The sequence below is a fragment of the Hirundo rustica genome, chromosome 21 (genome assembly GCF_015227805.2).
Source record: "Hirundo rustica isolate bHirRus1 chromosome 21, bHirRus1.pri.v3, whole genome shotgun sequence".
NCBI lineage: Eukaryota > Metazoa > Chordata > Aves > Passeriformes > Hirundinidae > Hirundo > Hirundo rustica.
The window spans coordinates 6,436,957-6,463,454 of NC_053470.1; the positions used below are offsets into that span (position 1 = coordinate 6,436,957).

The following is a 26,498-nucleotide window of genomic DNA, read 5'->3' on the forward strand; positions in this document are numbered from 1 at the left end:
GTCAGAAGATTGTGTTGCTAACATTTCTGAGAAATGTCTGCTCTTGGATGTAAATTACAGGGAAAAGAGTCTTTATATGATATTTCTGTGCCACAGAAACAAAATCTGATCTCATGCAGGTTATAAATTGTCCAGGAGGTAAGAGTAGTCAAGGAACTGTAGAATAAATAAATGGAAGGTTAGACCAACGTGACTCATCAGATATTATAACCATTCACCCAATGTCATTTGATCTGTATAACATTAAAGGCTGCTATTCCCTCACTCTTAGATTTCTGCCCTCCTTCCCTCCCTTTAAAGTTCAGCACTGAGCCACCCAAGCCATACGTTAAACCCTTTGGTTCCACATCATTTAAGCTCTCTCCTCTCTCCTGCGAGACCGAAAAGTGAAGAAAGCTGTAGAATGCTGGCTTGTATTAGGTGGAATATTTTGACCATCTGACCTTTCCTTTTTTCTATTTTTTTTTTCTTTTTTTTTCTTCTTTCTTTCTTTTTTTTTTCTTTTTTTCCTTTTTTTTTTTTTAATCAAGCAATATTTAAAAGTAAACCTGAAGCGTTTTGATGCAAAAGAGTTTTGCCAGATTAAAAGGAAATTGGAGGAGGAGTTCAGTGTAGCATGTAGCTGTTGTGAAATCTTCTTGCTTTGATTGAAGTTTTATTACCTCAGGATGTCTGTCTGCAGCTTATGTAGCATTCACTGTTCTGCAGTCCGGGGTCTGTGAATGCACTGCTGCCTGAGAGAAGAGCTCATGATGTGAATTGCAACCCCTCAGTGTGGCAGAAGCCAAATTCCTGGAATCTGTCCTTTCAGCTGAGTTAGACCGTGCTACTCACAAAGGAAGAGAAGCAGCAAATGTGTGCACCAGTGCAAGCTGTGCCCTCCTTTTTAGACTCTGATTAGTGGTGAAAGCTGAAGAGGAGAGAGAGGGGATGGATAACCACATAATGGGTCCTAAAATGCTTAATTTTTATTAAATTAGGAAAGTAGTAGTACGGGATGAATGTCCAGCCTTGACTAAACTGCAGGAGGAACGTGGCAGTTTATTAATGGCAATTCTAATAACAATTTGTTATAGTGCTAGCACTTGAGAAAGCGATGAATATTGTATCTGCTCTGTTTCATTCTGTCCCCATGAATCTGTGCTTGGATGCTGTGGTGTGCCATGTGGGCCCGCTCACACTTGTTAGCTGAACGCGGGTGTTTATGGACAATTAAACTCGCAATTTTTAATTCACACTTTGAAAGGTTGAGAGGTTGTTTTTTCTCTCTTTTTTTTTTTCCCAAGACAGACTAAATTTCTAGTAGATCAGTGCCTTTCAGGTCTCTTAGAATGCAACTGCAGCATGAATTTAGAAAAATGGTCTCGTTTCTTTAGAAATCCATTAATAGTAATGTACTGAAAGACTCTTACATTGATCTTCTCTCTGATAGCCATGTTGTAATAATTATTCTTTTAATGTTTGCATCAATCTAAATGTTTTCCTCTTTGTGCTCACTCCTACTTGGATCTCCCTATATGACAATCACAGCACTTTGACATCTTGCATTGCTTTAATACCAGTGATTCAAAACAAAGCAATGCCAAGGGGAACAAAAGTTCTGTCAAGCCATTAAAATCTTCTTTGCCATTAACACAATTAAATTGATGCATGAGCATTTAAAGTTACTAGCAAGTGCTGCCAGCAGAGGCTGGTTACAATTGCATAATATATAGTGGGCTTTATTGAAGTAAAATGGTATGTTTATTGTTATTATCATCATTAGTTCTGAAGTAACATAAACTCAAACAGGGCTGTGAACTGGGAGAGGACTGTGGGACAACCAAGAACATTCTGTGTCCTGTATTAATAGTGAGGGACACAAGTCATCACTTTTCTAAACAAAGAAATACACGTGGCACCTTGGCTAACCATTGCAGCTGGCATGTGTAATGGCAGGGAAGGGTGTTAAATAAAGAGAGCTGCTGTGCCTCTGCTGCTCTCACTCTTCCCAGTCAGACTCACTCAGCTGGATTTTGGGCTGCTCCTGTCTCTGCGGTGAGAAATTTTTGTGGTCGATGTGCTCACTGTAAGCTTGTTTGGAGGGCTGTTTGTTTTGTTTGCTCATATTCCAACATATTAGTTTTTCAATGAAAAAAAACCCCAACAAAACAAACAAAAGCCAACATGTTTTGTGCCACTGCACGGTGCAGTAACACCCCTGCTTGCTAACCTTGCTCACCTGTAAATGAGGATTAACCATATTCCTCACTGGATGAGGAGCTGGTATGAGGGGTGGAAAACACAGATGAGCAAAGAACTTTAAAGTGTTGAGAGAGGAGAAAAAAAAAGTAATTCAAGTGAAAAGTAGAGAGATGAAGGAAGTCCCATCAAGTCCAAGTCCTGTGGTGTCAGGGTGGACTGCGTGCCTGTTGCAGTTCATGCTGACCACCCACTGGCAGTTCTCTGCCAGGCTTGGTAGGTGATTTGAGCTGAGTAGAAACTGGGGACAAAAGGTGAGGGCTCTTTTTTCTGGTTGTTTGACAGTTTTATGGGGATATTGTGGAAAATTACAATCTATAATAGATAAAAATTGCTAATACCCCTGTGGTGTAGTCATATTCACTTGGGTAATCCTCTACCAAGATACTGATGAACTGTTGGGAATTCAGAGGACAGTGATGAAATAAGCCAAAGGGGAGGAAAATCTCAGTGATCAGGGAAGAAGGTAAAAGTTGAACATACATAATTTGAGAAAAGTGGAGTATAATTGTGCATTTCTGTGTGTGGAGTAAATGTGAAGGGAATTAATGAATTACTTCTAGTAGCGTGAAGAGCTTTACAGAAAAGCTGAGGTGACACTGCAAACAAAATTTTAACTATTATAAAATACCAAGTCGTTTACAACACTCCATATTTTATTAAGAGAAGGGATGGAAAACCCATTTCCCTACAGTTTTTGGGTCAGACTAGCCATACTACTAGGATACGGGGGAAATCTGCCACATTAGCAGAGCATGAGCTTGGTGATCTGAGAGGTCTCTGTGGTCTTTGACTTCTGTAGCTGTGTGGATTTATTCCTGAAGCTTAGTGCTGGCTGGAATGCAGGCAGAAGGCCATGGTCAGTGCTTTTGGTCAAGCTCTGTAGCAGATTAGGATAACAGGGGTTAAGTTTAGTCATGACTGTCTTTCACCAAACTAATTACGAAGGGCAATAAGGTAGAAGAGTCAGGCAGAAAAGTCTCACTGAATATTTATGGCACAAAAGACTTACCTGTGCTTTGGTACCTTCCTGAATATTGTCTCTCCTGCTCTGCCCCGTGGTAAGAGCCCACCATAGCTGTGTGCAAGTTCCACACAGAGTGGCTGTACACACAGGTCACATCTGCCTGTTGCTTCTGTATTTGTTCACAGTATTTTAAAGGTTTTGTGCTCTTCTGTACCCTTAGAATGAGGGATTGTGGCAAACGCTGTAAGTACCATTTAACAAGTATTTTCAACTGGAATACATCAGCAGCATCACTGTGTGTGTGCATGGGTGTGGCTGGGTGCAGAGATAAATGGAATCTTTCTAAGGGGAGAAGGAGCAGCTGCCAGGCCTCTGGAGGTGGGTACCTGTGTGCTGTGCAGGCTGCAGAGGACCCTGAACCTGCAACAGGCTGATGGAGCGAGGGACAACAAAATCAGCAGCCACCCTTACAGTCCAACCAGTATTTTATTACAGTATGTATTTAAGAGCTGTCTGGGCTGTTAGCCTATTAAGCTGTGGGATAAGATAGTTGATGATAACAGCTTTCTCCTGCTATCACCTCTGTCCTTCGCTGCAGCATGTGGCAAGTTAAACCAGACCTCGCCCTCTCTCTGAAAGCGGCCGATAGGAGTAACAGTGGGATCTTCTTCAATTACACAAGTTCCAGGCGATTCCACTGCCAGTTCTCAGCTGTGAGGAAATCAGAGTACTTTATTGCTTCAAAAGTGTCGTTGGTAACACAAAGCAGCGTGGAAGAAATAAAAAAAACAACTTTTGACAAAATGGGTCCTGCTGATGATTTATGTTGATCTGAACTGGAAAATTTGGTAGGCAGCAAGCATGGATGCAGCAGTCTTCAAACAGAGGCAGTTGCTTGTTAGCTGTTCACCTGTGTGGCTGAACTTTGCATCCAGCACCTGACTAAACATTTCTTTTTTTTTTCTTTAAACCTAGGTTGCCCTTCCAAATGACTCCAGCTGTGTGGAAGAAATACTGAGGGTAAGTAATACCCTTTGCTTTTTTCTCTCCTGTATAATTGCAGTGCTGTTATTTTCATCTTCCAAGGAGAGGGTTTATACGGCTGTCTTTAACACTGTAGTTAAATAATATATCAGTGGGTCTGTATTAAGAGACACAGGCAGGGGGTAGGCCCAGGGTGCTCCTTAGTGAGATCAGTTCACCTAATACTCTGCATCTGCCAGCTTGTTTCAGTCAGGATTTACACATGTTCCTGTTCTTTTCAAGCTCTCTGAGTCTGTCCAGGACACATTTCTCTCCTACCCTGAGGTGCAGTTGCCTTAATTCTTCTCCTCACAAACTGACCTACAGCCTTCCTCCTTCCTCTAGACTACAATGGCTCATCAGTCATAGCTTTGTTAAAGACTTACAGACATGGGTTTTTTCTGTGATCTTTGGTCAGTGGTTGAATACAGAAAATTGCCACTCCAAAGGAGGATGGATTAATTGCAAGAAGATCATGTAATGAGAAGAAGGGAGTGCGCACAAGTTGTATGCCTTACTCTAAGTGTAAGATGGGCTTTTCCACAGACTTCAGGGCTCCCTGTTGGCAGTGAGATTTGCCTGGGGGCAGTTTTTCCAAGCCACCAGTCCCTTTCTCAGATGTAGGTTTTTGTCCTCGTGGGTTGAGTTTCCCACCTGCCAGAGCTACCTCCCTGGGATTGCCAGCCCCCCAGCTGGTTTTCGGTGTGGAAGGGGTAAAACTTCCATGGGAATTTGTGCCAGCCATCTCCTTGTTACTAGGAGGCAGTGCTGCGGACTTAACCCAGACCTGAAACCACGTGTAGCAGTCGTGCCAGCTTGTTTGTAGAGACTGACTTACAAAATAAAGTCAGCTTCTCACTATTCATTGCAATTCAGAGTTAAATAGCTTGGAAAACTTGCTCCTGGTTTGTGTACACACATTATCTTGGGCTGCTCTAGGTGTCCTCATGGGTTGGCAGTGTTGCTGCAGAAGTGTGTTGAGGCAGCTCATGCAGACCTGCAGTAAGGGAGAAGATCCTGCATGAGCACCCAGGAGCAGTGAATGCACGGAAATAAATAATATTTACTTTCAGCCTTTGAAGTGAGCAGAGGTTTATTACTGAGGGAACAACACTAAGGGGGCAAAGGAGATGTTGGAAGGCTGTGTGAAATACTTGGTACATTTTAAATGCCTCCTTCCCTTCTTTATATATTTCAATTAGGTTTGTTACTATATTTGGAATGAATGACTGGTTGGCTGGGGAAAGCAGTTGTTTTCAGTAAACAGCATCAAAAGAAAATGTGATGGGGTGAATTTCAGGGATCAGTCATCCAGGTGACATTTCTAATGTGGGAACAGTGCGTGTAAATCACAGGAAGCAGAAACGTGTTTTTTCTAATCAAGATGGGTTTCTTGGGTCTTTTTTTCTGATCAAGATCCTCTTTCCTGTGCCATGACTGTAATTTGAGTCAACAAACAAGCACAACATGCTGGGCTTCCTTCTGGAACCTGTTGAGAGTGGAGCAGGACTTTCTGCTGCCTTTGGAGAATGGGGATGAACTGCAGAGTCCCTGCTCCTGGCACCAGTGGGCCATTGGACTTGGGGGCACTCTGGGCGTGGGCAAAGCAGGGATTTAGCAGGACTCCAGTGTCTCTGGGGATCTCTCTCACAAGGATGTGTAATGAGCATGTGAGGAAGGGATGCAAACCAGCAGATCTTTCTGGACTACAGCTCAGGCACCTGTCATAGGACACAAAAGAAAGACAAGAGACTCCAAATATTTCAGAAGGCAAAGAGTATAGAAAAGGCTTAAAGTCTAATTCTTACCACCTTTTATAGGGTGTTCCAATACAGACTTAGCATAATTGATGAATAGGAACGACACCTCTCTGATCCCATTGGTGAAACTAGAGAAACAGCAAAACACCACCTGGAGAAAAATTGTTTTGGGAAAGTAGAGTTGTTTTGAGAGGAGGCTTTCTTGAGAACTTTTCCCTTGGGAAAAAGTTAGCAGCTGCTAGCAGGCTGAAGTCTCTTCAGAGCCAGAAATATCAGGCCCACGTAGGCACCCCTCGTGCCCGTCCTGGAGTAAACCTGTGAGCCGTGGCCAGAAGGCGCCTGGAGCACATGGCACCTTTGCTGGGGTGCAGATACGGTCTTGGCACGTGGACCTCAGCCGTGTTTCCCCCCAGGGTGCTCCCCTCCACGTGTTTGAGGGTGCTCTGTGCCCTCAGCACAGCGTAGGGCTGTGCTGGGCACCCACAGGCTGCCTTCAGCCTTTTGTAACCCACCTGCCCTGGGCTGCACAGCCCTGCCTGTGTGAGCACAGCAGCCACAGAGCTGCTTTGGGACTGCCCAGCAAAGAGCCAGCAGACCCCAGCCCCAGCTGGATGCCTTCAGGGATCAGGATTCCAAGGAGAAGCACACCTGGCACTGGAAGTACCTGGGTTTTGTCAGTGTTTCTACTTTGTTCTTCTCAAATTTATGCTGCAGAACAAGCTAGCACGCGGGGTATCGCATTCTACTTGACAGGCAATGAAGAGAAAATAAGTAAGAGAATGTGATGCCCAGCAGTGGTCAAAATCCAGTCTTTGGGCTCCCCATGGAAGCCTCATGTCAGAAGATTAGGGCTGGCTCCTCCAGGTGAAAGAATGACCCTTGGTTTCGGCAGAAATTTGCACTTTGAGAACATGGGTTAAGTTTCCAGTCCTGACAAATACTTTTTGGCCTTTCAGGGCCATTTACATAGGCTCTGATGAACTTTTGGGATTGTGGTTCTCAGCTCCCTCATGGCAGCTTCTCTTGGTAAAAACACCAGATTATTCACATTTCTGTCCTGCCAGGGATGTTACAGAGGTAAACACAAAGGATTCCAAGACAGTCAAGCCCCAAAGGTGGATGACTGGGCTGTAATTGTGCATTTAATCCCTGGCAGTTTGTGCTCTGGAGCAATGCATACCTTGAAGTTTGTATTTTTTTTTTCTGGTTTTGATTTGTTTTGTTTTTTTAAATTGGGGGATTAAGAGATTTAATTCAGTTCCATCCCTCAGAAAGACACAGTCTCAAGGGTTTCTTTGCTAGGCCTTACAAGTGAGAGGTACTTCTGCAAAGATCTGTGACCTCTGATTTTACACAGCTCTTTATTCAAACTGAACTTGATTAATGGTTTCTGTAATTGTAGAGGTTTGTAATTCCTAATCTGTCGTTTTCTTTCTTTCTTTTTTTTTTTTCCCCTTTTTTTTTTTTTTTTCCCATGTTGGAGAAAAAAGGTTTAATTGAATTTATATTCTAAAATTTTCAGCAGAGTGAGGGGAAAGGTCTTGACTCCATTCAGAGCCCTGAGCCTTCAGAGACAAAATTTCACAGTCCTTTAGATTTCCTGAAACACTTAGCTACTTATGTCATCTTGTGTAAATGCTTGAAGGACTGCTCCCAATACTCCAGCCAAAGGTTAATGGCAGACCAGTCTCCTGTTGATTTCACTTTTCTAACCAGAATGGCTGAGAAGGTTGTGAAAAATAATAATAAATAATAATCATCATCATCATCTCTTATACAACTAAGGCCAAACAGTAATGATAGTGCAGATTGCATTTTATACAGGTTGCTAGTACCAGATTGAAAGATAAAGACAAATACCTGGTGGTCTGTACTTTTTTCTGTTCCAAAATATGTTTGGGTTTTTGGTTGGTGTGGGTTTTTTTGTTGTTGGTTTTTGTGGGTTTTGTTTTGTGGTTTGTTTGTTTGTTTTTTTTGGGGGGGTGTTTTTGTTTTGTTTTGTTTTTTCCTTTTTTTGTGTTTGGTTTGTTTTGTTGGGTTTTTTTTGTTTGTTTGGGTTTTTTGTTTGTTTTTGTTTTGTTTTTTTTTTTTTTCCTTTTCTTTTTTTTTTTTTTCCCAACCAATGCAATGGTTTTGAAAGTGTGGCTAATACGGAAGACAGGCAGTTAGAAGTATGCGCGTGTAATTCACATTTTATTAATACGGATTTAAATGAAGTTGTCACTTGCTGTGCGCGCCCGTTGAAAAATGAGTTCATTGAAATGTTGTGATCCAGAGTGCAGATGGGTCAGGGGGAGCTGACATCTCAAACCAGCCTCCAGAGCCGTTCCTTGTGCGCCTTGTACCGCGCTTTACATCAGCGTGCCTTGCTGTCACTGCTGTGACATGGAGCACGTGCTGGCCCAGGAGGAGGAGGTGTGCAGGTGACGCTGGGGGTGAGCAAGCAGTGATCCTTCTCCTGGCTGTGGAGAAGGCACCTTCCTTAGCCCTGCTTTACCCCTGGCTAAAGAGTTGATAAACACACAACACTGCGCGGGAGAAAAAGGGATTTTATTTTTTTAACTCCATGTTCTGGAGGACTCGGGAGTGTAATCTGGAAGTTTGGGCTGGGTGTTTAGGTAATTGATTGGACATAACCTGGCAGCAGCGAGGTCCTGCTCTGTGTGCTGCAGCTTTCCTGGCTGTATCCTCAGCACCTGGGCAGGCACTGCTGTCTGCAAATCCCTCCCTGCTTAGAGGAACAAAAGGATTCTTGTACGTGCATATTCGCTGCAGGAAGGCATCAAGTAACTAGGTGGACTTCTGGTGGTGTGTGGACAGCTGTGATACTAATTAGAAGCTTTCTAGTCTGCAAAACAGATCCCAAATATAGTTCGGGTTGTAATAAGTGCAAAAATGGCCGGAGTTAAATGAGCAAAGTCTGTAATTTGTGCGGTCGTCTTCTGATGACTCGCTCCTGCCTAATGACATGGGAGAAAATGTAAAGGGATCAGCAGGTGAAAATGCCCTTGACTCTGTAAATTATGTGTAGGATTACCTTCCTCATGCCAATTGAAAGCACTAACAGATTTAATATCTCACCCACAGCTGAAGTGAGCTGTTCACGTAGCAAAATTTGACTGTAACAGATACAGCCCATTATGTGCCCCTCAGTAATTGTTTTCTCTTCTAAAATACAAACAACATTGAAGAATGATCCTGAACCTAATTATTATAATTGTAACTTGAAAAATACAGGTACGCTGTCCAGTGTGGTTACAAATGCACTTAGTAGCTGACGGGCAGTTTAAATATTTTCATGTGGAGTCTGGGGGCTTGCTGGGGAGGACATGATGTGAATTTAAAATGATTATCCAGACGTCACTGGACAAGTGAATAACGAGCTGACTGGCCTAGTAAATCATGTGAACCTGTCAAATGTGGGAACACGTTGGGGAGGAGATGATGTCAAGTAACAGTAACTTAGCAACCTGGCATTTAGCTGTCCAGAGAATGAGTAAGAGTAGCCACTTTTAAATAGCTGAGTAAATAAATGAATCCCTATACGTCTTAGGTGTGCTATAAAAATAGCCCAGCACCGTATGTTTTGTGTCAAGCCGCTTCTTTCTCCTGGATAAGGTGATTTATTATTTCTATTGAAATGAAAAAATGAATTGAAAAGTTAACCCGCGTGTAAATGTGGATCTGTGGCCTTTGTCCCTGCTCTGGCGTGCAGTTTTTGAAAGCATGCAAGGAACGGGTAATAGCCTGCTTTGGGAGCTGTTTTTTTCCTTCAGACTTTGCTTATGTACACAAAGATTTGGATGGATAAAAACAATTAATTTCTTAGCAATTTCTAAGCCATTGCATTTTCAAGCTTTTTATCAGCATTTTCTCAATGGAGGCAGAACCAGTTTCTGCTCTCACATCAATATAAATCAAGGGGTAATTCCACTGACCTCTGATCTCATTTGAGTTCATTGAATTCTTCTTCCTCCCACTCTGGTATAAATTGGCAGCAGCTCCACTTACATTGCTGCTGCTGTTATAACATAAAAAGGAGTTACCTCTGCATTACTTTAGGTACAGAAAAAAAACCAGAGACCAGTTCTTTGCTCTGATGACTCGAGATTTGGTCTCACTCCAGAAAATGGAAATGCTGAACGTTTCCTTGAGAACAGCCCCTTCTTGGTTTGGTAGGTGATCAGCTCAATTCTGGTCTCAGCATTACCACAGACATTATCACCACAAGCATTCAGCAACAATTCCAGGAAGGTCGAAGGAAGCCTTTTCCCGGCGTTTTGTGCACTGTCCAGTACACACACAGGAAGGGTGAGATCAATAGCTGGAGTCATTTGAGGACAGCCTGGTGTAAGCTTGGTGTGCAAAAGGCTCTTTGGGAGCTGGGAAAGGCAGTCCTAGGTCTTCCCAGCCTAGAGCACGCCCTGTAAGCTGTTGGAACTATAATTTTGGTGAACGAAGGCGTGACTCAGTTTTGCTCGTTCAAAAACGCTGTGCAAGGTGTTTGAAACAACTACTGTTAGTTTATCTCCTCTTGCATTTCCTTCTGCCAGAAATCCTGGAAGCGAGGAACGAGCCCTAATGTGAGAGACGAAATATGGGTTAGTTCTGTGTTCCAAAATTGTATAAAGACATGAAAGCTGGGACTTCCCAGCCTGGAGCACGCCCTTGTGCGCTGCACCTGACCTCGGCACAACAGGATTACCCAGATCTTTGGCCGCTCACCCTTACAGTGACAACACTATGGTGGCACCCACGAGAAAAGCCCACGGGGAGCACCATCCCTGCATTAACTTGAGGGTGCATCCCATCTAAATCCCAGAGCTGGCAGGGCGGGAAGCGGGCGAGTCGGTGCCAAGGGTTTCGCGGTGGCCCGGGAGGGGAGCGGCGCCCGTGCGGCGCGGAGCTGTGGTGTAAATCTGCTTTGTGCTGGCGGCTGAAGGCAAGGCAGGCTGCGTGCTGCTGGGGAGGCGACGGGGAGGAGAGGTTGGCTGTCTGATGTGACAAACGCGCGTGGGTGTGCGGCGTTTCCTGTACTCGAAGGCTGGCGTTCCGCACCTGCCTGTTACAGGGAATAAATGCCTCTTCAAGATGTAATGCAGCAAAAGATTAGACCTTTGTCAGGACAGACAAGCAAGGTCTGATTCCAGCTCGCGGGCGCATTTATCAAATAGAGGCTTTATTTTCATAGCAGTATTAAATAAATTATTTAGCGAAGGACTTTCAAATGTAAAATCTGATCGTCGTGTGGGTCTATTGCAGCCCGTCTAATGCTGCAACAATAAAAAAGATTATAAAAGGCATTCGGGAAAAGAGAGGGAGATTGCTGTGCGCCTCTTTCAAACTCACTATTCAATACTGTTTTCTTATCTCCTTTACCATAATATTTTAACAAGTACTTTTGTGCTGCCAAATTGAAGTACTGCTGATTTCAGTGGTGTTATATGATTCTGCCATCATTGCCAGATTTACCATTGCTACTAAAACTGCTGTAAAGTGAGCTGACATCACGAGAGTTTGGACATGTATTGCTGCTCCTGGAGAGAAACAAAGCGCTCCCATGATAAAGGATAGGTGAATGACTGCCAGTGAAGGAGTGAAGTTTGTTTTCCAAGCTCTTCAGCATATCTTATGCCCCAAAACAACCATTTTTAGTTTCTCTCCCTCATTGAAAGTCAGCTCAGAAACAATACACTCTGTCTTGCAATGTTACATGCTCAGGATCCTCACTCTGATTAAGTATGATATGGTAAAAATAATTACTTTTTATGAGACTATACAAAGTAATTGTTTTAAAGCCAGTTCAAACAAGAAAGTAATTGAAGTAAAGTTATTATCATAGAGGAAAAGATAGTAAGTTTTGCAACTCTTGTGGAAGATCAGAACTCTACAGAACTTAAAAACATTGGTTATTTTATATACTACTTTTTCAAATACCACTAGTTTTGCAGTTCCACAAATAGGCAAAAGAGACAAAAAATGTGGGAAAACAATTTGCTGGAGTCTTGTAGTTGAGTGGAGAATGTCATAAAACTTAAGATTCCTACTCCTGCTTTGGAAGCCCATGGGACCTGAATTCCCATCCTTTTTCATCCTTGTATATAAAGAATAACTCCCTTATCTTGGAGTGAAAGTGTGAAAGAAAACAGACCCAAGGAATCCGGCATGTCAGATCCACTCTGACCCTCTGAGTGCTCCCACGAACAGAAAAAGGCCCCAAATGCTGGACTGGATGGAAAATTTTAAACACTGCTGTGGTGTTACAGTGTTTGGTTCTAGCTGTGCCACGTATCCTCTCCTAAGGACCTTGTGGGCTTCATGGGTTTATGCTGTATAAAAACATGATTAAGAACTCCAGAGGCTGTTGTGTGTCTGTCCTGGGGCGCTGCTGCTGATTCCAAAATGAGAGTCTGCAGCGTGGCCAAGCAGAAAAGCCATCTGAAGCTCCCATACTCCAGACACAGCTTATTGACAGAGCATTAAGCAAAAAAAAAAAAAAAAAAAAAAAAAAAAAAAAAAAAAAAGTCTAGTCCTGTTTTGAGATACAGGTATTAGAATATTTCTCTGGTCACAGATTAATCATTTTTGTTATTTCATCTTGTCCCGTCAGAGTGAAACATGGTAAATATGGGCACTGAGTGTTTAAACTGCTAGCAGTGTTACCTTTCATTTAAATGGATTAATAATGTGTACTCTGCATAACAAATTGCTTTCGGCACAGAACGAAGACATGGAAAACATATTAAAATTGTGTTAGGCTTCCTGAAATGAATGCATGCTTTAGAAACAATTCTGGTTTGAAATGCCTGTAACATCTTCTGTGGTTCTTTCTCTCATAAATGGGAAGAGCTCCATTTCTGCAGCCCTGAGGGCGAGTGTTGCATGGTTTAAATCCTGGTAGAAAGCTTCCCCATCAGTCAGCACTGCTGAGGAGTCTCGTGGGGTCCGTGAAGGATAAGTTAGCCTAATCACAATTAGTCCAGAGAAGCAGGCTAGGAACAGGCTAGGACACTTGTAGTGTCCAAGGGAAGGCTGGACTGGGAGATGTAACTAAACAAACCTTCAGAAAGCATTTCAAGAGCTTACATTTTTTGAAATTCTCCTCTGAAGTTTCTGGCCATGACAAGCAGAAAATAGATGATGGTTAAAAGAAACATATGTAAGGAAAGCACTAGAGAAATTAAAGTGGTGGATGAAAAAGACACCAGGCACTTGAGGCATGCTGTTTCCCTCTTTGTGCTTCATCTACACCTGCATGTTGCAACTTTTGATGCTTTGCTGCTTTGAGCTCCTTGAAGAAAAGAGAAAAGGCCAAGAAAGTTGACACCTGGAGCAGAACTGAAGTTTCAACTTTGGATCTCATGGTTGGTCTCGGAGGAGATGTGTGGAGGTGATCTGTTACAGCAGATCCCAGGAATGCTTGTTGCCATTTCCATAATGCTCTGAGTTTAACTGAAGCCACTCCTAATTTCTTCTTAAGGCAAGAATACAGAATACAACTGATGTATGGACCAAAACTTATTTTATTTCAGAATTTAATTTCAGAATACACCACTTCAAACCTGCCAGTGAAAGACTGGTACGCTTCATCTTCCCACGTCTTTGAATGCCCTCTCAATAAATTCTTGAATGCATAGACTGGGATAAAGCTTCCTACCTTTAATCTTCCTGAATAACCTTGAGATGCCTCTTTGCTCCACTCTGTGTCTCCTGTGAAATGGTGAAATTGAACCTCACCCACACTGCTGTTGTTGAAAGTTAAATTAGTTGTTAGCAGAAATGCATTGATGTCTTCAGCTGGAGTTATTGGTGTGATAATTGGGCCAAAGCAAGGCTCTATCAGATATTTGAAATTATGCTACATACTGTGGCTTATCTGAATTTCTAACATTTCTTTAAGAAAGTGTGTCATTGGATTTAATGTTCTGAGAAACCTTATGGACTTCCAATCTATTTTAGTTGTACATTTCAAATTGTGCTTATAATTGTGTTTTTATTGAATATGTAAGTTCTTTTCAATTTCTTATTACACTACATGGGTTTTAATATACATTTGAGAAGAAGGCACACTGTGGATAGGTGGCACTTTTGAGTGTTTTCAAATTATCACAGTAAAATTGTCACATTTGTTTAATTAGCCAGTAGATCCTGCCACATTGATTTGTCAGTGGTGTAACAATTTCTTTGGATAGCTGGAAAACCTGACTAGAATGTGTTTTTTTTCTTTTCTTTTTTTTCTCCAAGGAATTTCTCACTTTTTTTTTCACTTAAAAGCAGCCATACAGGCACCCAGCCTTGCATAAGCCAGCTGAAGAAAATGTCAGGTTCTAGCATTAGAATGAAGATGATTTTATTATTTCAAGGCCTCGAGGTGTTTGTTGGCCATTGTTCTGAGGCAGGAGAGAAAATCTGTCTCCTACCAAGAATCTGAAGGCCTGACCCAGGTGCCCAGATTTATTTTTTCACTGTTCTGCATGTCCTGTGTATTCTGTCTGCTGCAGGTGTTACTCTATGTCCTTCCAGAGCTCCTGGGGCAGAGCTCAGGTGTGGCTGCCGTCAGAAACCTGTTATCAACGCTTTTCAGCTCTTGTTTGAATGTTTTCTCTATTCCAGAACTTCTGTCCAATGTGTAAGCAGATATAGTTGGGGGAGGTGGAAATACCTACTTGGACTTTGCAGGGTGAAACAGGAGCAACCTCCAAGGCATGGATGGTTAGCAGGAAAGAAAAATGTGTTTGCTGTGGGTTGATTGAGGGGTTTAAAGTGTGGAGCAAATTTTTCCTCTGGAGCCAAGCTGGAACGTGGCAGGTACTGCTCTTTTGTGAGGAATGCTTTGAGATCTTCTGATGGCATTTATTGCATAAGCATTGGGTGTTAAAAGCCCCTCTGGGCTTTGTAGTCCATTAATTTCTTCGCCATGATTATATCCTACTAAAGAAAATGCTGTGTACACCAAGGTACAGTAACCTTTAAAAATACTCTTCTGAGCCTTAGGATAAAAACACTTCATGTTTGGTTTGTTGGCGCATTCCCAGTAGTGACTTTTTCTTTTTTTTTTTTCCTCATCAAGCCAATTAATCCCTTCCCTCTTATTCCAGTATTTTATCATTTCTAAACTCTTGAGTCCCTAATCTTTTCAACAAGAGGTCTGAACTGCCACTTTATCTGAAGAAGTACTGTTGTATCAATCAAATGAAAACTGGTGCTTGGATTTTTTTTGAAGAGCAGCCCCTTGTCATCCCTGAGTTCAGAGAAAAACAAAGAACATAGCTTCAACAGTGAGGCGTTCACTGGAGGCTTCTTTCCATGAAAATAGTTATCACTCCTTTTTTTTTTTTTTTCCTTGGCAATTGAGTCATTGTTTCTTTTAAAAAGAGGTTGTCATGATCTCCTCATTACTGTTTTCCTTAATATGATAAGCGTAAGCTACAAGAAAGCGATCACGTTTGAAAGGATGCAGGAACCCTAAGGAATGTTGCACTAACTGCTTGTGTTCTTTGAAAAGGCTTAGGCTGGGAATTTGACCAAATGCATCATTCTGTCTATTTGGCAGCAGCATTGTCATTTCCTAGCATCTTTCACTTACGACACAAGTTACCCTTCAAAAAGAATGCCACGCTACTGCATCCAGCCTTTGCGTGTCTCCAGCAAACGGAGATCAACAGCTCCTTTTGGTAGCTGCTGGAACATAAGAATACACTGCACTTCCTGCTTGAAAAAGCAAACAAAACATCCTTTGGCAAGCTCATCCCTGCCTGGTAACTGGAAGTTGTCCGTGCCTGACACCAGCTGGAGCTGTGGCTCGCTTGGAGCTGACCAGGCAGCCGTGGCTCTGCTGGGTGGTCTTTTCTTGGGCTTGCTCCAAGTTTGTTCCGAGTTGCTCATACCAGCCCTGATAAACTCTTACTAATGAGCAGTTTGCTGCTCCTTTTGGGCCATCTAGAAGCAAAAAGGACGATGCGTGTCATCGTCTGGTAATGCAGAGATACGGTGTTTAAATGCTGGAGCGCTGAATTTACGGCGTCTCAGCGCTGTGGCTTTTGTGTCCTATTCATTGATTTTCCTGTGGGAAAAGAAGCAGAGTAGTGCTTTGAGGCAGGAAGGTTAGGGACTTTGCCCTTTTCCAGCCCTGTTTTTAGGAGCTAGTTTGTTTCAATGTAGTTTGCTGTCAGAAGTTTTTCAAAAATGCAGGCACAGGAGGCTCTGTCAGTGTGGTGCACAGTCGGAACACGCTGATTTCAGACACTGGGAACGCTCTGTGTGGGACCAGGCATCCTCAGCTCTCGTGTGTCTCAGTGGCTGTCCCGAGTATTTAACGTTTCCAGCCTCCAACGAGCTTTGTAAGAAAGAACATGCTGGGAAATGAGGAATCAAATGTATGCAACAGTGGGAATCTGTCTGCCAGAAATACTCTGAAGCCTCCAAACCTTAAAGGAGATCAAAAAAGACCTCAGCGTGTTTTGGCTTCGGTTTTCTTTACTCTTTAAGCTGGCTTCTTTGGATAAGGCCATCATGCCAAAAAAAGTCTAAGTTGTATCAAAACATCTTCTATAACATACATCCATTTTTTCCACACCTGTTGGCTCAGCAGGAGTGGATCAAAGGGGAGTGTTGGCATGATTTACAGGACACACAGATGCAGGAACAGACCTGCTTCAAGGTGCAAGTGAGGAAAAGGAAATTCAGAGTGAAATGTTTGGTCTTTTCTGAAGGCTAGAATTGCTATAATAAATGCCAGGTTGCATGAGAGGGTTTCAGGTGGCTGGTTAGGTCTTTCTGTAAGAGAATAGAGTTAAAGGGTTGAGCATGAGAGGCAGCAAGGACTCTACCTCTGTGTTACAGATGAGAACCCAGAGTGTATTCTGTGGCAAACATGCTAAGCTTCTTAACTTCACAGAAGAACCCAAAGTGACAAAATTAGAGGAACCAATGATGAGGCTTAAGTCTGGAGTTTCTTTGTACATCCACAGCTTGCTGAATTCTGATCAAGCTGTGCCTGTGTTATCCATATATACATATTTTGGACACATCCATTGGATTTTTCAGCCCACAATCTCTGCTCCAGGTTTTCAGCCAGTATTCAGAAGTTTTACCACTGCCCTAGGCATTGCAGAAGACAAAAAATGAGACAGTTTGTGCAGAGTATTCATAGTCTCTGGAGTAGGCTCTGGGAAGATAACCATAGGGGAAAGTGAATTCTTCATGCATGAAGGCAGGAGCAAGTTCTTAACTGAGGCACATAGCAGGGAGAGCATCACACAGATGAGGAAAAGGAATGGTGAAAAAAGACAGCTTTGTAAGGGTAGACTTCAGCTTTTCTAGGTGGTCACTGTGTCTCTGCTTCAGCCTCAGGCTGGTGTTTTAACAGCATTTCAGTGGAGGTGATGAGACCGTGTAAGAACAGCATTAAAAACAAATGCTACCCTGGCACACCCACGCAGGAAAACCCCGCTGCAATACTGCTTGTGTGGCAAGCAGAACAAGAGATCTGGCAGAGTCTTGGCTTGGAAGGCAAAGAAACAGCTTTTGTAAAGGATTTCATTGTGTATTCTACTGCAGCCTGTGGTAGCTTCATTTCTTTGTGTTTGATCAGCAACAACTCAAAGTCCAATTTTAATTAAGGCAAATCACATCTTAAACAAAAGAATTGGGCTTTAAATCCAAATAAGTTGCCTAACCTGGTTTCTTAATGTCCCCTATATGCTATTTCAGGTAATTCATGCTCCTGTTTTAGGGCCAAAGCCAGTGTTTTCTGGCACAAGTTAATGCTTTCAAATTCCTGATGATTTTTGGACTCAGTTTCATCATATTGTCAGGATGTAAGTTATAAGCTGGTTACATGGGTCTAAAAATTATTGCACAGTATAAAAGCTTACACATTTTCTGTGCTAAGCTTACAGAACAAGAGGTTTTGTAGTTTAGCAATCTAATTTTGCCCCATATTGAATCTGGAGATTTTATTTTTTTCACTATGCTGCCATGAGTTGCTTCAGAAATTTAATGCATTTTATAATAAATTCCATTGATAAGGTCTTGTCCTGTGACTATAAAATTCCCCGTTGTAGTAGTATGAAAAAAACCCCATGAATTGATTACATCTGGCAATGTAAAGGAGATGATGTAATGTATTGTATAAATGCACACAGTGGAGTGCCTCAGGGTAGGAGTAGTCTTATTTTGTAACTGTAAATTATAGCTCTGCTCTCCTCTTGGTGTGAACCCTAAGTTTCAGAGCAGAAAACAGGCGATTCAAGACATGCTTTCTTGCTTGTGAAGCTGAGGATGGATGGAACAAATTACCAGATTCCCTTAAACAAGTGCCAGCAGTGAATAGTTTCAAAACACAGTTGCTTATTTGCTTGGAGAATGGCGCTTTTTTGCCAGTGTTTTTTAAATTGCTGAGATGAAATTATTTGTTGGTATTAGTAACTTTCAAAAGAATTAGCTTTTTATGACTTATTGTGCCTTTGTTTATGCTATACTGTAGCGTTGCCAGGACGTTATGTTGTGTTTAACAGTTCAGTGCGTGCTTCCTACCTCGTGGGGCCCTTGTGACAAAAAAGATGTGTCATCCCTGGGGGTGGTTACCAACAAGTATTATTTTGAATAAATAAAATCAATGGGAGATATGGTTGTGCCTCTCAGTGGGGATGAGAAGCTGCCAGAAGCAGGAGGCATTGCCTTGGCCATGCTGTCCACAGCAGGGCTCTGGTTCTGTGTGCTGGGCAGCAAAGCTTTGAGTTTATTTACCAGGAGAGACAGCTGAAGGATGCCTCGCTTCCTGGAAATGGGTTTGGTACGCCTGACTGCAAGTACCTTAATATTTAGGGGTGTATCATTGATTTAGAAAGCTCTAAAATTGGTGTTAGCTGGTGTGAACCCAATATCCCATTCTGGGTGCTGTATTAAACAGAAAAGGTCTCAGCACAGCTGAGAATTTGTAAGGATGGAGGATCAGGATTTGGATTGTCACGGTGTTCCTGAAGTGCTTTGTGACACACACAGCGCCAAGCACTGTCTGTAGCATCCCAGGGGAGCAGGACCCCGAGTCTGACCCGTTCTGGCAGCTGATGTTCCTGACCCATCAGCAGGTCTGTGCAGAGGAGCTGTTATATGGAAATAGAAATCCCTCCTGTGGCCCGGCATCTCATCTGTGCCTGGCAAAGCTTTGGTCATCCTCTCCTTGCACACAGCCACTCTGGCCTGTCCTTAACAAAACCCACAGTGCTGCAGCTGACAGGATTCCTCCTGCCTGTCCTGGCTGGGAAGCAGAGTCACCGCTCCAGGCAGTGTCAGTATTCCTGCTCAGCACATGCCTGTCTTTGGAAGTCATCATGAATGCAGCGCTGGCTCCTGTTCATCTCCTGGAAGCTCACAAAGTGGTGGAAGGCAGAGGCACTGAGAGGCTGTCATACATGCTGGGTGTATCTACCTTCAGCTTCCTGAGTTCCAGTGTCCCCCATTTGCCACTGAACTCTTCATTCTCCTCATAAAACTCGTCAAGAAAGCCGCCCTGTGTGCTTGCTCTAAGGTCCTGCTTTGTTTTTTACATTGTGTGAGTTTTTTGGGGGATTTTTTTGCCAGTTACATTCTGTGAGCTCCCCGTGTCCTACACGCACTTTACTCGTGCCCAAGCCTGGCAGGAGTAGGGATGCAGCTGCTGCAGATCTCTGCTTCTGTGCAGCTCACCAGGATGGTGTTTCTATAGAGGCTCCATAGGGGTTGTGCTGCCTGCTCCTAAAAATGCTAAAAACACAAGAGGAGGGTGCTGAAGGACTTAAAGCTGCTTGGTGTTGAACTGAGGGGTTGATTGTCCTAGGCAGTGTAATACGTTCAGAACAGTTTTTCACCGTGTAACCTTCCTGAGGACAATTACCCTGACCCACCTTGGACTAAAAGCGCTCGCCCTGTTTCCTAGTGAGCTCCTGTGTGCCCAGCGTGCAGCTGCACCCTTGGGCAGGGCACACACACTTCTGCACAGGCTGTGGTTTCCTGAGGATCGTAGCAGACCTGTGAACCTGAATCCAGTGGTGGATTCATGTGGATTCTCTACTCTCCCCCTGGAGCACCTCTTGAGCTGAGATACCTTCTCACTCTCACACAGCATTGTTTTTTCTTCACACACATGAGAACAGTTAGAGGAGTAAGTGCATCAATCATGATTTACTTATTTTTTTATTGTCTTCTAAATGCTCTAAGCAAAGAATACGAGCGCTATTAGTTATAAAAGCTACAGTATGGGGAAAATATATTGAAAAGTTTGAGGTATACAGGAGTCATAGAGTACTGAGAAACTCGACAGAAAAAGAAAATATCCATATTTCTTTGCGGGTTTCCAAATGCTAACAAAGTAGGAAAGGAAAACATATGCTGTAAAATTTATAGTCAGCCACAACTGGCTTCTAAAGCAATTTCTATATTCATTTTCACAGAATATAATTTTTGTCTCTCCCCTTCTTAAACTGGAAAGAAATATTAATTTACCGTGGGATGATATGGAATGCATCCCATTCCCCAGCTGGCAAAGGGAACTTATTTGTCATCATTGATAAAACCCGCAGGTGAACACTGGTTTAGGCTGTGGTCAGGAAAATGGTTGCTTTTTGTAGAATCAACTCCATTTTTTCAATAATAAGCTCAGGCATGTATGCACTGTGTTTTTATTTGTCTTTCAAGCAGTTTTGGGGACAGTAACAAGATAAATTCTAGTATGACAAAGACATTATTGTAGATGCCACCACATTGTTCCTCAAAATATATGTGCTGGGCACTAGCCACTCATAATAAATTTGCTAAGACAATTGCATGAGTAAAAGGTTTTCAGCTTTAGCATTCACAACAGGAAAAACAGCTTTCTTTGGAGGCCATCCCCAAAGTATTTTAATTTTTTTTTTTTCCTTTTATAGGGAAAAAGGCGTGGCATCCCTTTGCTGATGAGAATTTTTTTTTTTTTTAAATGGTGAAACATCACAATCAAATGTCTGTTAATGAATTTATCGTGTCCATGTCAATGTATCAAAATCCCTTCCTAAGGAAGCCTTTGACTCAGTATAAAACAGGCCAGATTACTGGTCAGGATATTTCCAACTGCTTGTGCAGATTATCCATTCCTTCATAAGGAATACGAATAAATACAACTGTAGGTTTATTGTCTTGGTGTTCCTTTAGGCTTTGGTGTGATTTGCTTATCATTTCCATGTATAAATATATATCTATACATTCATTCTTTCCTTAGCCTTTCCCCTAAACATGAAACAGGCTGAGGTGGTCTTTAATTCAGTATGCATCACAACAAAGTGTGGCTGCCCCTCGTGCATTAGTGGCTTCCTAGCAGAGAGAGTTTGATCAGGTTTCTATAAATGCAGGAACCAGAAAGATGCTGTGAAACAAGATGGGCTTTTTACTAAGGTTGCGCTGATAAATAGTTAATAAAACATTAATAAATCATTAATGGAGTCTTTAATAAATGGTAAATCACTTGGCTGTCTTTATTCCTATCTTTATTTCATCAAGGCAGTAGGTTGCTTGGCACCAGCTGGAACATCAAGTTTGTAATAACCTTAGAACGTCTATTCTTCACATATTAAATTTTTCTGAATGCAACTTCAGCATGCTGTGTCTCCAAAAGTTGGAGGAAGTTTAAAGCAGCAGATTTGGGCCATTTGACAGAGAGAATATCACAGATGAGGTCTCTTTAGCAGCAGCCTCAGACTGAATTTACTGCCAGTGGTGTGTGTGGGGCTGGTCCTCCTCCTGCTCCACTGGCTGCCCTCTAATGATGTGGCAAAGTGTTGGTCCTGACACTGCCTTTGTGGCCACAGAAGAAAAGAAAAAATGGGATTGTGGCTTTCTTTTTCTGCCTTTTTGTGGAGTTATCCACAAGAGAGCAGTAAGGGTAGGGCTTGGCCGAACCAGTTGTGATCTAACAAAACTGCAGAACAAGAAAAAGGGCTGGGAAGGGTCTTAGAAATCTCATCGTGTACCACACATCCCTATCCTAGTGCAGAAATCAATTCTGCCTAAGCTGTGCCTGACTGATGTGTGCTTATCTGTTCTTAGGCGTGTTCTTCCACAGATGGGGTCTGTAGCCCTCTGAGCAATCTGCTGCAGGATCCTCAGCACTAAAGAGCTTTTTCTTACATCTGACTGGAATTCTTCTGGCTGCAGTTGAAGTTCATATCCTCCATAAAACTGGAGAACAGATTATTCTCTCCTTTAGGAACAGCTCTTTCTGTAATTAAAGGCTGTTCTCATGTCTCCCCTCGGTTCTCCCAAGGGAAGTAGTGTGAGCCCTGTATCTTGGGAAACTTCAAATTAGATCAGGCTAAGCAGTTCAGAGCTCACTAGGAAGGGAAGCTGCCTCAGTAGGAACGCAGAGTACACAATCCTGCCTCTTTTTTTCCATAATGACCTCTTAGAGCCTGGCTCAGTGCTTTTATCTGTACTTAAAAACACGGCACACTTTCCTTTGACCAAGAAGGAAATGATGGAAAAATGAAATGCAGAGACAGGAAATAAATCTTGAAGGCGGCTATTAATTTTAGGGACTGGTTTTTTGGTAAAGCTATTTACCATCTGCCCCATATCCCCTGTACTCAATTCTCTCTCTCTCTCTCTCTGACCTCTTCCTTAGAAACTTGTGAGTTTAAATCCCTCCCTAGTCCTCTCCTTCCATTTAAATCATTATTTGGCCTTGTACCTCTGCATCCCTTAGAAGGTTTGCTCGGGGTATTTGTGTTTTTGGTGATTCATTAGATCGTGTCTGCATGTGTCCTTCTTAGTTACTTACCTGAGGGCTTTTATAGCCAAAAAACCAGACTTAGCTGAAGAGACGAGCATGTCTAGCTCTAATAAATAAAACACATGGAGTCAATTAAAACAATGTTTAAATAATTTTCAGAAAGGAGGATGCTTGATGTTACTACATCAGAGGACCACAGTGACTTTTAAGCCAAGAAACAGTGCAGGTTTACTTTCACATTTAATCTCCAGGTCTATAAAAAAAGTGCATGTTTCTATAGCAGTCATCTACCCACTCCAACAGTTAACATGATTTTGGAATTATTTTAAGTCCAAACCACGTGAAAATAAACCCTAACTCAATTTTGTGGGATTACTTTGTTTCCATTAAATTCCTCTTTAAAGTGTTTCATATGCTCGCTTTTATTATTTTTACTTCCAGGAATTTCTAAATACTTCCAAATTTGGATTGATTAAAGTGTTTTAACTTTTCCGGGGGAAAAAAAAAAAAAACACAAAAAAACCCCCCAAACCCATGAATTTAATTCCCTGTCTATTTTCCCAGGTATTTACAAACTTAAATGGTTATAGACACATCTTAATGTATGCATACACAACACACACTGTCTGTGTGGCTCTTTATAGTCTTAACATATTAGAAGGTCGATATATCAGATTTCACAAGCTAAACTAAATAGAGCTTAGCAAGTTCTTAAAGATGAGGGACCTCCAGAAGAAATTGGGGCGCAAGAAAAGAGTGGTGAAGTCATTAATTAACATGATTATTAAACAAATGACATCTTTTCTTCCGATGCTCCAGGGTGACCCGTCCGTGCTGAAGGAATGGAGTGGGAGCGAGCTGAGCACTCACTGCAGGGTTGGGGTTGGGATTTTGGCCCTTCACTGACAGCAGTGCAGTGCCATTTTTGCATGTCCTGGGGTGGCTCAGCTCTGTGGGGCTGGAACATGCAGCTGGTTCAAAGTGACATTTTTTAGATGAGCGAACTCAAAACTTTCTCTACCACCGTTGGAGGTTCTTTGGTCGGCAGTGCTCTGTAGGTAGATGTAGGTATGTTTCTTTAGCTAACTCTGTGCTTTCTCACTCCTTCCACACACAGGGCTGGTTTCTATGCTGAGCTTTAAATGTTTGTGCTGTTATGCATGCGTGATCCTACCTGGAATTTTCTGTCTAGTGATTTTCATTGCACTGGGAATTGAAGTGAAATGCTCCAGTGTAGCCAGGTCCCACCTTTGTGAGAGATTTTGGTGCTCACGAGGTTGCTCTGTAAACACAGGGATTGGATGCTCCTAACCTCAGTGGAGGCAGGATTTCTTAACCTTGTAATTGAATTTCCTCTAATAATAGCAGGCTCCTTTTCCCACTGTTTTATGTTCACGTGTCCCCTAATAGGGAGATGACTGGGTCTGCTTACACTTCAGCCTGCCAAGCAGGTAGGCAGTGCATACTACGTGTGTTTTGACAGGCAATATTCTGAAATGTGTGCTGGCATCACCTCCCATGAATCCCAGGCTCTCTGTACAGCATTTTCTGTGTGGGCAGGAAGACACTGAGGTCGAGCCTATAAGCGTAGTTCTAGAAAATTCTTCATTTCTGCCTTCAGTCAGAATGCCTGGCCCTCTTTTAATTATGTGATATGCTCTGTTTCAACAGTCTCTGTTTCATCATCTTGCTATGAAGATATTTGCCACAAAACAACCTCTATGGGATAGGCTTTGGCCAAGGCATGCAGGATTTGGGCTATAATACCCCACAGAAAAGTTCACAGGATGCTGAAATCCTTTTCTGCCTTCCCCTGTGCAGGGGTTGGACAGTCAATGCCATTTAATGGTGCTCTTCCTGTCGTGGCACTGAGCCTCTCACACCTGGAGGGATGAACCATTCAGCAATTGCTCCTTTCCTCCTCGTGCCACCGTTTGGGTTTTGTGCAGTGGTGCCAGGCTCTGGGCTGCGCAGCAGAAACACAGAATTTCTCGGAGGAGTGCAGCCTGGCACGTCTGCCCGAGGCAGTTTGCGTGTCTGCCCGTCCCACTGACTGAGGACCACGGTGCACAGTTTGCCTTTCTCTCCTGACCTCCTGTATGATATAATTTGGGAGGGACAGCTGTCATTCTGAAACCTGCTGGCTCTGTTTTCAGTGAACTGTAGTTGGTATCAGCTGTAGCCACCCAGGGCGTGTGTTCAGCCAAAATGCACCCGCCACACTCCCCTTTTGACAACACCTATATTTTCTTAATCCGTTGCATTACGTTATGTTTTTGTTTGTGGAGCATTTGAGTGGTGCCATGTTACCTACAGACACTGGTTTATAAGCTTCGTGGGGACTAGCCCTGGGTTTGACCTGTGTGTGACAGCACCTGGGAAATGTATTTACTGCAGTCAGGCCATTGCATGTAAGAATTTTGAGATCAGATGCTCTTCTGCTCTTTCTCTCCCTTGTCTCAAGAAAGAATTCCTTCTGAGCATTTTAGGCAAAGAAAAAGAACCAAGACAAAGATACAACAGGATGCCAGAGACAGCTCTTACTGCCTCTCTGGATATTTATTAAATTAAAAACAAGGATAAGTGAGAGAGAAGCAGCGTCTCCATAAAACACACTCATTAGAAGGGCATTTACAAGCTCTGCCTGAGCCAGCACTTGTGCAGTTCTTTGTTTTTCAGTGCTTTTCCCCCTGCTTGAGCACAAGCCCCAGTGTGCCCCCGTTGGTGTTCCCTGCTGTGGGAAGGAGCAGATGTGCTCTGCTCTTCTGCCTGTGTTTGGTAGCCATGGGCACCCAGGTTGTTCCTTTAAAGGTGATTGGGACATGAGTGTACAAATGATGAATAAACACACTGCTACAGGAGATGGGTGGGTTTTGCTTAGATGGCCTGGCAGCTTTCACTGGAGACTTGGATTTCCTGGTTAAGTACAGACTTCCTGAGTAACTCTGTGCGAGTCACCGGATTTCTCAGTCCCTCGTTGTGAAGTGGAATCAGTAGTGCTCTGAGGCTGTGACAGTGTTACCTCAGTAAGAGCCAGCCGCCAGTGCCGCAAGAAGATGCTGTGGTGCTGTCCCTGCTCTCTGCTACACCAGGCATTCATGCTGCAAGCCCATTCCAGAGCTTTCTAGACCTGCCTTTGTTTATTTTGCCACTCTGCACTCTTGATTAGGGCTGCATCTTGCCACCGTGCACTCTCCTGCAGGGTTGTGCTCTGCAGGGTCCCCTTCCTGCCGGGGCTTTGCAGTGAAGCCCTGCTCTGTCCATACAGCCTGGCAGGCTGAGCACGGACGGGGAGCCAGCTGCCCTCTGATGAACACATGGATGGTCACAATTTTCAAGAGTAAAACCTGTCCTGACTCTTGTTCTGAGGAAGTCCTGCCCGTGGGGTTGTTGAGGCGTTCATGTGCAACCTGAGGGTGTGAGGTGATGGGGTCAATTGTTTGAGCAATTGCATCTCCAGCCTCAGTGGAGCAGATGGGACCATTTTTAGCTCTCTTTCCTCTTTGTGTACGTGAATTTGTTTCCTAAACTTTTTCTTTCTTCCTTAGGAGATGACCCATTCCTGGCCTCCTCCTCTTACTGCTATTCACACTCCTGGCAAGGCTGAGCAGACCAAGTTTTCTATCCCAAGCAAGGTACAAGTGGGCTATTACCAGTGACCTGATTAGCATTCTGTTCTGTTGGGTGCTCTTTGCTGGAGAGTTTATTTTTGTAATTGGTCCCACTTTAAAAAAATTTCTGATACTGTTTTTAGTTGGAAATTCCC

The 26,498-nt window shown here is 43.0% G+C and overlaps 1 protein-coding gene across 8 annotated transcripts in view; it reads left to right on the forward strand.

Moving 5' to 3' along the window:
- The window catches only part of AFF2 (ALF transcription elongation factor 2), a 352,651-nt gene that overhangs the window by 201,227 nt on the left and 124,926 nt on the right, over positions 1 to 26,498 (forward strand). For all 8 annotated transcript variants that reach the window (XM_040083762.2, XM_040083755.2, XM_040083759.2 and 5 more), the window contains exons 4-5: positions 4,184 to 4,228; positions 26,281 to 26,367. In XM_040083762.2, coding sequence (XP_039939696.1) covers positions 4,184 to 4,228; positions 26,281 to 26,367 — 132 coding nt within the window. The remainder of the gene's footprint in view (positions 1 to 4,183; positions 4,229 to 26,280; positions 26,368 to 26,498) is intronic.